Source organism: Ostrea edulis, chromosome 5 (genome assembly GCF_947568905.1).
Source record: "Ostrea edulis chromosome 5, xbOstEdul1.1, whole genome shotgun sequence".
Classification (NCBI taxonomy): Eukaryota; Metazoa; Mollusca; class Bivalvia; order Ostreida; family Ostreidae; genus Ostrea; species Ostrea edulis.
The window spans coordinates 63,403,352-63,418,432 of record NC_079168.1 but is presented as its reverse complement, the minus strand read 5'-3'; the positions used below and the strand labels follow the sequence as shown (position 1 = coordinate 63,418,432).

Sequence of the window (15,081 nt, the reverse complement as noted above, 5' to 3'; positions counted from 1 at the left end):
ACTCTGCACTAAAAGACTTTCCCCAGATGTAAGCCAAATGACATCAAACGTCATCCCAATAATGATTTAGCGTAAATTTTAGACCCAAAGTCTCATTTTTATTATGTGTCAGTTTTCTATTTACTATAATTAAATTTTTATAATTTCATAACTAAATCTTTTTTAAAATATATGATAAAAAATCAGCAAGTGTGTGCAGGCATGAAAGCATGTTTACAAATCTCTAGGTTTTTATTCAAAGAGGAATAACTCTAATAAAATTCACTCAATCATTGGTTGATTTTCTGTCAGCAACATAGTTGCCAAAATTAAGGTTGTAGAATCCAATTCTAGTATAATTTTTAATGTATAGCGAAGATTTAATCAATTTGAAAATTCTCAGTATGGCATCTCTGGGCACAAGGAAAACGAAAAATAATTAGAAATATGAGAGAAAAATACTGACTTGTGGGAAGCCATGAAATATTAAGGTGATTCCAGCCTCGGGTTTTATTGCTTTTTTGCAACCCTCGGGTGGAATTGACCTATATATCATGGCTACCCATAAGAGAGTCATAGAATAGACTATACTTATATATGATAATCTTATGAAATACAAGTGATGTAGTTGAGATACCTTGTGTCCAAACTGGAAAGTGTAAGAACAAGGTTTTGTAAATTTTGGAGAATTTCAGTGCAACCTTAAATGTAAAGACCATGAATTACTTTTGAGTTTTTAGATACCTCAAACCAGATCCAGAAAATGTAAAAAATAAAAATAATCCACACAAGGGAGTGTAAGTACACCAAAAATAGTACAAGAAAATTAGTGATCTCAATTTCTTACTGGAACATGCAAATATCTCATTTCCTTACTGGAACATGCAAATACCTCAGTTCCTTACTGGAACATGCAAATACCTCAGTTCCTTACTGGAACATGCAAATACCTCAATTCCTTACTGGGACATGCAAATATCTCAATTCCTTACTGGAACATGCAAATACCTCAATTCCTTACTGGAACATGCAAATACCTCAATTCCTTACTGGAACATGCAAATACCTCAATTCCTTACTGGAACATGCAAATATCTCAATTCCTTACTGGAACATGCAAATACCTCAGTTCCTTACTGGAACATGCAAATACCTCATTTTCTTACTGGAACATGCAAATATCTCAATTCCTTACTGGAACATGCAAATATCTCAATTCCTTACTGGAACATGCAAATACCTCAATTCCTTACTGGAACATGCAAATATCTCAATTCCTTACTGGAACATGCAAATACCTCAGTTCCTTACTGGAACATGCAAATACCTCATTTTCTTACTGGAACATGCAAATATCTCAATTCCTTACTGGAACATGCAAATACCTCAATTCCTTACTGGAACATACAAATATCTCAATTCCTTACTGGAACATGCAAATATCTCAATTCCTTACTGGAACATGCAAATATCTCAATTCCTTACTGGAACATGCAAATACCTCAATTCCTTACTGGAACATGCAAATATCTCAATTCCTTACTGGAACATGCAAATACCTCAGTTCCTTACTGGAACATGCAAATACCTCATTTTCTTACTGGAACATGCAAATATCTCAATTCCTTACTGGAACATGCAAATATCTCAATTCCTTACTGGAACATGCAAATACCCCAATTCCTTACTGGAACATGCAAATATCTCAATTCCTTACTGGAACATGCAAATACCTCAGTTCCTTACTGGAACATGCAAATACCTCATTTTCTTACTGGAACATGCAAATATCTCAATTCCTTACTGGAACATGCAAATACCTCAATTCCTTACTGGAACATACAAATATCTCAATTCCTTACTGGAACATGCAAATATCTCAATTCCTTACTGGAACATGCAAATATCTCAATTCCTTACTGGAACATGCAAATACCTCAATTCCTTACTGGAACATGCAAATATCTCAATTCCTTACTGGAACATGCAAATACCTCAGTTCCTTACTGGAACATGCAAATACCTCATTTTCTTACTGGAACATGCAAATATCTCAATTCCTTACTGGAACATGCAAATACCTCAATTCCTTACTGGAACGTGCAAATATCTCAATTCCTTACTGGAACATGCAAATACCTCAATTCCTTACTGGAACATGCAAATATCTCAATTCCTTACTGGAACATGCAAATACCTCAGTTTCTTACTGGAACATGCAAATACCCCAATTTCTTACTGGAACATGCAAATACCCCAATTCCCTATAGGTACACATTCATTTGCTAAATACTGAAAAATACTGAAGTACTCTGAACACATATCAACAATATATATTCCATTTATGGACAAATTGATACTTGTATAAGTGAAGTGTAAACTCTTTATTTCTGTGTTTATTCATGGTCTTCATCGAAACCTGCTGGGGCACAGACCAAGGATAGATTTGTAAATTTCTAGCATTGTCTTGAATTGTGTAACATTTGGGGTTCTAAGTACATTGTAATAAATGTCTGAAAGTCCCAATGGCCTGTTTGCAGGGAAAGTTTTGGTGAAGATTGTTTGCCGCATTATTTTGTTTGTTAAATATGAGTTTTGTATTCATTTATTTCAGATAGTGAATTTAGTAAGCTTTATTTCATTCAAAGTAAAACCAGCTTAATCCTTGTTGAGCTTTTTTCTTGATTAATGTGATTTTATGGTAATGGAAGTGCATGCTTTCTAGTGATAATGCGTGTATATGATGCTGTGAATCCTGATATGTACACTGTCACGAGTACACATTATAATTACTTATTAGTTGAAGTACTTTATATACGAAAATCAACGAAGCGCATAAATAATACATATAAATTAATTGCATACATAATGCTATCTTTTTCTTTCATTCTTTTCTCCTCAAACAATTATGTATTTTTCTTAACAAGTAAAATTTATGATGACTTGTTGAAATCGCTTGATCATGTGCAATGAAATCATACATCGCTACATTGTAATATTTACCATGTACTGAACAAATATGCAAGTCTTTGCACATATTTCCCAGGCTTTAGCAGTTTCCAAAATCATGCAAGTAAGCTAATGTATTAAAGCTCATTTATCACTAATTCTTTTTAAAATTAATAATTAATAATCATAAATTTTCACATGACCATTAATAATGAATAATCATAAATGTTCACATGACTCTCAATAATGAATAATCATAGATGTTCACATGACCCTATTGCACTATGTATCCACACATTTATGTTTAATATCCAATATGACAATATATCTAAAAATTCAGTGCATGCATTATTTGGATTTCAGAGTCCATTGCTTGTCCAGTTTTTGCCCACGCTGTTATTGTGGACTTTCTCTGCGCTGCTGCCCAATGTCGTGTATTACTCTGACTCAACATTCATCGGTCACTGGACAAGGTAATGTGTTGTTTATAAAGAACATTAAAAATCTAAAGATAATACATTCTACTCCACTTTTATTGAAGTCGCTTATATTGAACCATCTGCTATAATGAAGTCACTTGGCTATATTGAAGTATATTTTATGTTGAAGTTACTTACATTGAACTATCTGTTATACCAAAGTAAAGTAAATCTCCCGTAACATTTACGCACTTCCATGTTGTTTATATTGAACTTTGGATATACAGGTAATGTACAATTCAGGTCAGTCCGCTGAATGATATCTGGAGTAGACTGTACTATATGCTATTAGATATCATCAGAGCTTAATTGCACATAGTACTTCATCTGTATGGCCATTTAAGAGAAAAAAATCCATTTTACACACATACATGCATATATATATATATATATATATATATATATATATATAATCCAAATAGAAAGAGTTGATATCACACAGTCAAAATAATTCAATAAAAAAATCAGGAAAATATACAGTTCCAAAATATATTTAAATATATTTTGGAACTGTATATTTTCCTGATTTTTTTATTGAATTATATATATATATATATATATATATATATATATATATATATATATATATACGGAATATCGGAACCACTATTTCGTCTCTGATTCCGTCGCAGTTTCAATATTTAGTATCTCTAACAAAATCACATTTTCTGCAACTTTTCATTACACAAGAACAGGTTACCATCAGATATAACGAGTTCAGGCACTTAGCATCGTTTTTAAAAGTTGAGGGGTGGAGAACAAACGGTAAAAACAGGTGCTGTTATATTTGTATGAAAAAACTTAGTTTGCAAGAAAAGCAGTTTTGCCAAAACCCCAAAATCATAGGGGGAGGGGCTGTTATCCTTCATCAATACCTGTATGAGTTCAATTCATGGGTTCAACCTTGCATTTTCACTACCATTCATGTTCACGTACCGCTACTGTAACAAGTGACCAGCTTATAAATCAATCTTTGCATGTAATAATGATAAATATATGTGACAATCGTGCGATAAGTATGTCACATGTCAAGAAAACAGGGTGGATGGGGTACATGTTGCTGCACGTATGTGTCTTGAGATGTGTACTAGGGCATTCACTTGCAACAATCTGAAAAATAATCTTCAAACCAGGCAGATAATTTTGTTTCAGAATTGATTCTGTCTTTGGCCATCACTTATTTGTATGTACAAGAGTTGTCCATGTGACGCATAATTTTTCTACCTTCTTTTTCTGAAGAGTTCCAAAATGTTCTAGTTCTGATATCCCGTATTGTGAGGTGTCTCTATTTTCAGAACTGCTGAACACTACGCTATAATGATCAAAACGTTTATTTTCCTGATTTTGATGGTGCTGATTCTGCCCTCGTTAGGATTAACGAGGTAAATCAAAGTTAATATACCATTGATATCTTATATGTAAAAAAATATTTTTTTGTAGTCATTTGTATAGTACTTCATACTGAAATTTGTTTTAGTCGCTGGTGATTTTAAAATTGGTTTTCATTATTAAAATATTTTGTTCATATTTTTGTACATGTATCACTGAAAATATGGAACAGAATGGGTATACATTAAAAAAAAAAGAAAAGAACTTGATGTGTATGCTTTATTTCAAAGTCTTGGTATGTTTTATTTAATTGCTCTTCAGATTACAGTAGAAGCAAGAGAATTTTCTGAATATACATATATTAAAGGGACTGATTCACGATTTCCCCCAAAATTTTGTTTTTCACTTTTAATGATTAAAATCTATTGTCTAATGTGTTTAAAAGATTTCACATAAAAATTAAGGTTATACATCATCATAGAAGCTCATTTTAGAGAGTTTATTATTTGTTTTGTAAACAAAGATTGCGGTATGTTATTGTTTACGAAATTTCAAAAGAAATCGATATCGAACTAAGTTTATTATACCTTTCACATTTATAGCATTCTTTGGGTAAAATGGGTCATCTAAAAGTTAAAATTTGTGACTATGCCAAATTAAGATGCTTTATGTTATAAAATTAACATTTCATTGGTTTGTTTGTATACATGAAAAGACTCGAGTCTTTGTTTACATAACACTGATTTAAAGCTAAAATATTATTTTTATTCTTGCATTCAGAAGTTCCAAATTTTTTACTCTCAACATTTAATAAGTTATATTTTTGATATTTAACATCAAAAATGAAAAATATTTTTTTCAAAAATCATGTACCAGTCCCTTTAAGATAAATCATTGAACTTGTGTTGCAGTGATCACATGATTTAACTTTTGTTGCAGTGCCAAGGCATTGTTTCAGTGGTTCGTCCTCGATAGAACTACGTCCTTCAGATGGAAGTAAGTATGGGGGAGGGGAGGGAGTGGTTTGAAAAAATGCATTGATCTTGAAAAAAAAATCAATGAAGTTCCAAATACAGTAAAACACACTTATAACAAACATGCTTATAACAAATTGACACTTACTGTGAAGTGTTATTTACTTCTACAGTTCAGGAAAGATTTTATTGGATATATCGAAGTTTGGTTATAATGAACTATTTTTCACTAGCCCTGGAGGTTCACTATAACCATGTTTGATGGTATATGCATAAAAATTAAAGAACATTTCATGATTACAAATTTGTTTTACACTACTGGTTTTTACTTGTTATTGCAGGTGTATATTTGTAGCAGGACATGGCGCTTTCTTCGTTAATTATGTGATTACTGCAGCTTTTATTGGTACAGCTTTAGAACTGATTCGATTTTCTGAACTTTTCGTGTATGCCCTAAAACTGTCATTGGCTCATTCATCAGCAGAGAAAACAGCTGTTAGAAAGGTAGGAGCTGAAATATGTAAGATTCTCTATTCTTTTTATAATTCGTGTATCCCAGGTGATTTACTGGTATTGCTTAAAGTGGATTTAGATGGCAAAGATCTTCATTGGGAAAACTTATTCAGAGGATTCATCATTCATCATATATTAAGAGCCTAAGAAGTAGTAACCAGGCTAAATTAGACTGAATGATATACATGGGTAATTTCTCTGTATGTAGATTATCTATATTGATGTTTTTGTCAGTCTGTTGTGTGGGAGTTCCAGTATGGCTGCCAGTACGCCTGGATGTTGTGTGTGTTTGCTGTCATCATGTCCTACAGTCTTCTCTGTCCATTGGTCATTCCATTTGGTAAGTCTTATACTCCTTCTTAAGATTAATTTTGCAATTTAAATTTGATTAATTGCATTGAAAAAGTGTAACAGTAATTTAGATATAGAAGAAATCAAAGTGCATATAATTGTACCCGGGGCCTTCACTGCAAACAAAATTACAGATGTATAGGGATCACAGTTTATATATCTCTTTGTCTTTCCATTCATCTGTCTGTTTGTTCCATGCCTTGGGGGGTATTAATCCTGTTAGACAGTTTGCAAATCTTAGAGCCAACTTTCCTCATTTTATGTTACTCCACTTGAAGTGAAATTTGACCTAAGAGTTTGAAAGTTGTTGAACATGTATTTGTATCTACAGGATGGGTATACATGATTCTGAAGCATGCTGTAGATCGATATAATATCTACTTTGCCTACAAACCATCAAAGATCAACAAGAAGATTCATTCTTCTGCCATCAACTTTGTCATCATTGCTACAATTCTTCTACAGTTCAATATTGTCTTCTTCACAGCCCTCAGATCAGGTAAATTATGCAGTTCAATATTGTCTTCCTCACAGCTCTTAGATCAGGTAAATTACGCAGTTCAGTATTGTATTCTTTACAACCCTTAGATCAGGTAATTTGATATCACAGAATGTTTAATTTTTCTATACATCAACAAGAAAGCTAAATGTTATAAGGCCATTTTTTATTTTGACAACATGCATACAGGAGTTATGTGTCCATATTCAATGTATATATACACAGTATTACCTGTAAAAGGTGTTTGTATGAAGTGTTATAGTGATAGCAGCTTTGATACACTTGTTTCAGAACTATTTGCGGGTAAGTTCTGCAATGAAATGTGATTTCAGATTGTTGAAAATATTGACATCACATTCTTTTTCACATGTTTTCATTTGCAGTGTACTAATGGTATATTTCCAATACCGTAGAGTATTGTGTATTGTTTGCATTTCTAACCCTGAAAAGGGGGAGGGGCTACTTATATGATAGCATCAGAGGCTCAGTTATGTCAGTTGTGTTCTAGACTCGGGTTTGGCATTCACATTTAAATCGACATTTCAAATTAGATTTGATATGAAATTCTCTGCATGTTGAATTCTAAGTATTGAAACAAATATTAGTATTAATATACACAATTGTTGTTAGATTACAGAGTTTCTAAATGTACATTTATAATTACATGTAATTATTTTAATATTTTGAATAGAAACATGAAAGAAATATGAAAATAAGCATATTCACATTTACACAAATTACATGTATTGTCAGTTCTGGTGATTTTTGCAAGTTTTGAGAATTTTGTTTTTGGCTTCTAAGAATTTATACATTGATTTAGTCATTATGAGGAAAATGTTTCATCTTCTAAGAATTGATTTAGGAAATGCACACCCCAATTTCTCATTTTTTGATGTACACAATGAATAGGACTGATGCTCTTTTCAGGTTTTTTTTAAACATTAGGGATATGTACTTTACATGAGTGCAAACTATCAGAGACATATATAACATGTTGCTGTTTAAGATATGTGATGGACCCACCTATCTTTTCTTGATTTATTGGTTTAATGAATTGATGTTAGATTACGTTCATTTTCATTCCCATTATAAATTGAAATCAAACTTCACAAATTTTGAAATGATTTGATGGTTGACATTATACCGATAGCAAAAGAATTTGCTGAAATCTCAGGCTGTCTTAGGATCATGTGTCACCCTTTGAAACAACAATTACATTTTACATTGAAGTGATATATATCTTATGAAAATAGTATATCTTAAGTGTTTTGGTGATAGGATGTGGAAGGTTTGAATTTGGTGTTTCTGATTATTAAGACTCAGGTTCTAGGTAACTATTTCAATTCAGTGGCCACGAATGTCACAGAGGTTACACTAGGTTTAAATCTGTTCCACAGACCACAAGATATAATACTAGACGTGGGGAAAGTTGCTAATCTTAGTTAAATATGCCTCTGACAGTATGATACACGATTCTTTAGAAAGTTGCTAATCTTTGATATATATGTCTCTGACAGTATGATACACGATTCTTTAGAAAGTTGCTAATCTTTGATATTATATGTCTGACAGTATGATACACGATTCTTTAGAAAGTTGCTAATCTTTGATATATATATCTCCGACAGTATGATACACGATTCTTTAGGAAGTTGCTAATCTTTGATATATATGTCTCTGACAGTATGATACACGATTCTTTAGAAAGTTGCTAATCTTTGATATATATGTCTGACGGTATGATACACGATTCTTTAGAAAGTTGCTAATCTTTGATATATATGTCTCTGACAGTATGATACACGATTCTTTAGAAAGTTGCTAATCTTTGATATATATGTCTGACAGTATGATACACGATTCTTTAGAAAGTTGCTAATCTTTGATATATATGTCTGACAGTATGATACACGATTCTTTAGAAAGTTGCTAATCTTTGTGAAATATATCTCTGACAGTATGATACACGATTCTTTAGAAGTTGCTAATCTTTGATATATATGTCTCTGACAGTATGATACATGATTCTTTAGAAAGTTGCTAATCTTTGATATATATGTCTGACAGTATGATACACAATTCTTTAGGAAGTTGCTAATCTTTGATATATATGTCTCTGACAGTATGATACACGATTCTTTAGAAAGTTGCTAATCTTTGATATATATGTCTGACAGTATGATACACGATTCTTTAGAAAGTTGCTAATCTTTGATATATATGTCTCTGACAGTATGATACACGATTCTTTAGAAGTTGCTAACTTTGTGAATTATGTCTCCGACAGTATGATACACGATTCTTTAGAAAGTTGCTAATCTTTGATATATATGTCTGACAGTATGATACACGATTCTTTAGAAAGTTGCTAATCTTAGTTAAATATGCCTCTGACAGTATGATACACGATTCTTTAGAAGTTGCTAATCTTTGTGAAATATGTCTCCGACAGTATGATACACGATTCTTTAGGAAGTTGCTAATCTTTGATATATATGTCTCTGACAGTATGATACATGATTCTTTAGAAAGTTGCTAATCTTTGATATATATGTCTGACAGTATGATACACAATTCTTTACGGTATATGTCATAGGTCTGTACAATTTTGACATGATACATATTTCTTACTTTGAACGACAATCTTGTTCTTCCTATCTATGGTAATGGGTATAGTGGTTTGTTGTAAGACCATGGGAATTAGAAAATTTAGAGGAGGGAGTGTCTATGCACAGATTCATGCAACTCAACTACTTATTGAAATTGACTAGCTTTATTTATGACTGGAATTGCAAACAATTACATTTAGTTTGTCATTATAGCCAAGGTTAATGTTTTTGAAAAGTAGGTCAAAGTCCAAGGTCAATAGTTCTGGAAACAAAAGAAATGTCTTCTAATGAGGCATCTATATTTGAAACAATAAAGTCCTATCACTCTTGGTTCAAAAGATATAGCCCAGGTTAAAGTTTTAAAAAGTAGGTCAAAATTCAAGGTCACAAGATTAAAAGTCTTGGTACCACAACAAAGGTCTCTTCATGAGGCATCTACATGTGAAATATCAAAACCCTATCCCCCTTGGTTCAAAAGATATAGCCCAGGTTAAAGTTTTTAAAAAGTAGGTGAAGTCCACAGTAAAGGTCACTAGGTCAAAGTCTTGGTACCAAAACAAAGGTCTCTTTATGAGATATCTCTATGTGAAATATTAAAACCCTATCCCTTTTGGTTCAAAAGACATAGCCCAGTCGTCCCGGCGAGCTAAAAATTGATATATCTTTTGAACCAAGAGGTTAGGGATTTGATATTTCATATTTAGATGCCTTGTGACCAGGCCTTTGATATGGTATCAAAACTTTTGACCTAGTAACCTTGGACTTTGATCTATTTTTCAAAAACTTTAACCTTTTTAACTAAAGGGATAGGTTAAGTAGAGTCATGCTTTTCCATGAGTTATGTTGTCTTCTGACAACTCTTGTTGAAATTAGTCAGACTTGGCACACTGATTTTGACTGCGGATAACTCCGTTTACCTGATCAGGATATGGGGCTCACGGCGGGTGTGACCGGTCAACAGGGGATGCTTACTCCTCCTAGGCACCTGATCCCACCTCTGGTGTGTCCAGGGGTCCGTGTTTGCCCAACTATCTATTTTGTATTGCTTGTAGGAGTTATGAGATTGATCACTGTTCGTTATCTTCACCTTGCACAGACTAATGAATGTTTTGGGAACATCTGTAATGGTCCCTGTTACAATTAGAACTAGTTAATATTTTGGATTAATCAAAAGACAAACTCAATGGATGTGCTCCTCACTTTTGATCTTGACCAGTAGAAGAAAACGGGTTTTTTTTTTTCGGTTCTTGAGATAAGATTGTATATATACACATCTTAACCTTGAGATACTATAAAAAAATTCCTTGTTGCTCCTAAAAAAGAAATTAAAGTCATTTTCATTTTGTATAAATGCATTGTTCACATTTCACTTATTTTAGTTTGCAATCCAGTCATACATGCACCAGCTTTGGAAGACTTCTTTTGTTATTTGTTCTGTTAAAATTTTTATTTTGTATACACTTCTGACATTCACACGTTGAAGATGTTTCGTTTTTCTTTAATGATTTTTATTCATGTTAAAGAATGAGCGTTTTTTGAGTAATTACTTAATCTATTTTATAATGAGAATTTGTTGATCTATGATGTTCATACCTGTCATATTATATAATAGCATTATGGTATGTGACATTTCTGACTGTCCATCAATCCATCTCTCTGTTAACTTTTTTCCTGCATCAGATTTTGCACATTGTGAATCAGAATAAAAATTTATCGCTGTTGATGCATTGTGAAGAGAGAGTATTTTGCAACCCAAGTTTGGAAATATTTGAGCTTATTGATATGTTATTGTAAGGCCTATTCTCTCAACAGAGGGTGCATTAAGCAAGCTTCATTTTGCATTATGCACCATTGCATGATGAGAGAATGGGTAATATCTATAATCTTCAAATCATTTTATTGTGGGGGACAGGAGAGTCATTACTTAAAAACAGGCCATAGTAATGTCAATTTAGAGCAACAATGACAGGTTGTAAACATTACTGTAATGGTGTCTTTTTCTGTACAGACTGTAAACATTACTGTAACGGTGTCTTTTTATGTACAGACTGTAAACATTACTGTAGCTGTCTTTTTCTGTACAGAGACTCTAAACGTTACTGTAACAGTGTCTTTTTCTGTACAGAGACTGTAAACATTACTGTAATCGTGTCTTTTTCTGTACAGACTGTAAACATTACTGTAATGGTGTCTTTTTATGTACAGACTGTAAACATTACTGTAGCTGTCTTTTTCTGTACAGAGACTGTAAACATTACTGTAACAGTGTCTTTTTCTGTACAGAGACTGTAAACATTACTGTAATTGTGTCTTTTTCTGTACAGAGACTGTAAACATTACTGTAACGGTGTCTTTTTCTGTACAGAGACTGTAAACATTACTGTAACAGTGTCTTTTTCTGTACAGAGACTGTAAACATTACTGTAACTGTCTTTTTCTGTACAGACTGTAAACATTACTGTAATCGTGTCTTTTTCTATACAGAGACTGTAAACATTACTGTAACGGTGTCTTTTTCTGTACAGAGACTGTAAACATTACTGTAACAGTGTCTTTTTCTGTACAGAGACTGTAAACATTACTGTAACTGTCTTTTTCTGTACAGACTGTAAACATTACTGTAACAGTGTCTTTTTCTGTACAGAGACTGTAAATATTACTGTAACAGTGTCTCTTTCTGTAAAGAGACTGTAAACATTACTGTAACTGTCTTTTTTATGCCCCCCTTTGAAAAAGAGGGGGCATATTGTTTTGCAGCTGTCGGTCGGTCGGTTGGTCGGTCGGTTGGTCGGTCGGTCTGTAGACCACATGTTGTCCGCTCAATATCTTGAGAACCCTTTGCTTGAAAAACATCAAACTTAGCACACTGGTACATCCTAAGGAGTAGATGACTCCTATTGATTTTGAGGTCATATGGTCAAGTGTCAAACTGGGCATAGGAATATACTGACCATTCAATTTCTAGAGAACCCTTTGCTTGACAGACATCAAACTTGGTACACCAGTACATCTTCAGGAGAAGATGACCCCTATTGATTTTGAGGTCACATGGTCAAAGGTCAAGGGTCAAACTGGACTTAAGAATATACTGTCCGCTCAATATCTTGAGAACCCTTTGCTTGACAGACATCAAACTTAGTACACTGGTATATCTTCAGGGGAAGATGACTCCTATTGATTTTGAGGTCACATGGTCAAAGGTCAAGGGTCAAACTAGATATGGAAATATACTGTCCACTCAATATCTTGAGAACACTTTGCTTGACAGACATCAGATTTGGTACACTGGTACGTCTTCAGGAGAAGATGACCCCTATTGATTTTGAGGTCACATGGTCAAAGGTCAAGGGTCAAACTGGACATAGGAATATACTGTCCGCTCAATATCTTGAGAACCCTTTGCTTGACAGACATCAAACTTGGTACACTGGTACGTCTTCAGGAGAAGATGACTCCTATTGATTTTGATTCCACATGTTTAAAGGTCAAGGGTCAACCTGGACATTGGAATATACTGTCCGCTCAGTATCTTGAGAACCCTTTGCTTGACAGACATCAAACTTAGTACAGTGGTGTATATTCAGGAGGAGATGACTCCTATTGATTTTGAGGTCACATGGTCAAAGGTCAAACTGAACATAGTAATATACTGTCCACTCAATATCTTGATAACCCTTTTGCTTGACGGACATCAAACTTAGTACACTGGTACATCTTCAGGAGAAGATGACCCATATTGATTTTGAGGTCAAAAGTCAATTGTTGAACTGGACATAGTAATATATTGTCTCCTATATTTTAAGAATTATTTGCTTGATTGACGCCAAACTTGGTACACTGGTACAGCATAAGGAGTAGATGACCCATATTGATATTTAGGTCACATGGTCAATTCACTCTTGACATAGGAAGATATTGTCTGCTCAATATTTTGAATTGATGATACTACTATCAATTAAATGATGTATAACCCTTTTCAATTTTGCACCATGGGGGGCATATGTGTTTTACAAACATCTCTTGTTTTTTACAGAGGCTGTAAATCCAGTGTTTGTCTTTTCTTCTGTGGCTCTATTTGTCTCCATTGTTGCGTTTGTGGGACGAGTCTGCTTTGGCTGGTTCAGGAATCTGGCTTCCACCACCAAACAATATAGGGTAAGGGCAAGTAACTCTGAAATGGACTGGCATTTTGAAATGGACTCTTTACTTGAAAATACTTATTCTATTGATGCATCACAAGGAAAATGAAAGAAATATAAGTCAAATGCATGAACTGAACAAGGTTTACTATAATGTAATATTGATACAGTGAAAACTGCCTAATCTGACTCCTGTACAGTCTGTTTTACTGGGTATTCTAACCCTTATTTTCATTCTAAATTTCATTTTTTATTGGGTATTTTTTTTTACCCTGTTTATTTTGACACACTGTTTATTCTAACAAAAATTTGTCTCCCAGTGCATGTTGGATTAGACAGGTTTCACTGTATATGTGTTGAAATGTGTGAAATTTGCATGCCCATAACCTTTTAGATTTTATTTTATTAAGTCCAAATTGTTTTCTAAGAAGTGTGAGTGTTCTGTTTGAATTTTAGAACATTGATTTGAATTAAGCATGGTGTCTAGTAATCAGCTGTTTATATCCTAAGACATGTGCATTGCAGCTTTTACTTTGGATGGCAGATTTACAGAATAAGTTGAATTAATGGTCATCAATCCTTTGATTAAATCACCCATTGATTAGAGAATAGATAAATACAAGGTAGTTACATATGGTAATTCTATTAATGTAATATTTATACACAAGAAATGTATTAATGGGAGAAATACCACAATATCGACCACTAAAGCATTTCGCCAGGACATTGTAATATCAATCTAATTAAAATCAGACTTCTTAGATCTGCGCCGTATACTCTGCGTAAGTAGATCTGACATAACCTGATTAGGGGTCATGTTCAAATGAACTTTATATCAACCAATCAGCGCGTCGGCTTTGAAACCATCGGTGTTTACAATTCAAGGAAAATGGCTGCGATTGTTTGGTTTGAAAGAAAACACATCACAGTTAGATGTGACATCACAATGCACGGTTTACATCGACTGGCGTTATATTCCTTGCGTTAATTAAGTAAATTACTTTGAAAACTATTCAAATCGTACCAATCCCTATTCATACATAAATCGCACTTCACAATTAATTTTATTTTGGTGTATTTTATATCGTACGTCTTGTTGTTTGTATGAACGGAATAGATTCGTCATTTTTGCGAAAGTGTAGAATTCCTTATGTGAGAACAACAATTTTATAGTGTACGTGCAATAAACTTCGTGAGAAAGCAATTACCTCAACTTGTTTACGAATTGCCGGGAACCACCTGAATAGCCATCATTGTCTG

General features: G+C 33.4%; 1 protein-coding gene across 1 annotated transcript in view; it reads left to right on the top strand.

The window, feature by feature from the left end:
* LOC125651075 (calcium permeable stress-gated cation channel 1-like) overlaps positions 1–15,081 on the top strand; it is a 91,253-nt gene that overhangs the window by 69,631 nt on the left and 6,541 nt on the right. Inside the window, 7 exon segments of the mRNA XM_056165091.1 lie at positions 3,292–3,401; positions 4,703–4,789; positions 5,676–5,732; positions 6,052–6,214; positions 6,458–6,563; positions 6,906–7,073; positions 13,716–13,837. Of these exon segments, the coding sequence (XP_056021066.1) occupies positions 3,292–3,401; positions 4,703–4,789; positions 5,676–5,732; positions 6,052–6,214; positions 6,458–6,563; positions 6,906–7,073; positions 13,716–13,837 (813 nt within the window).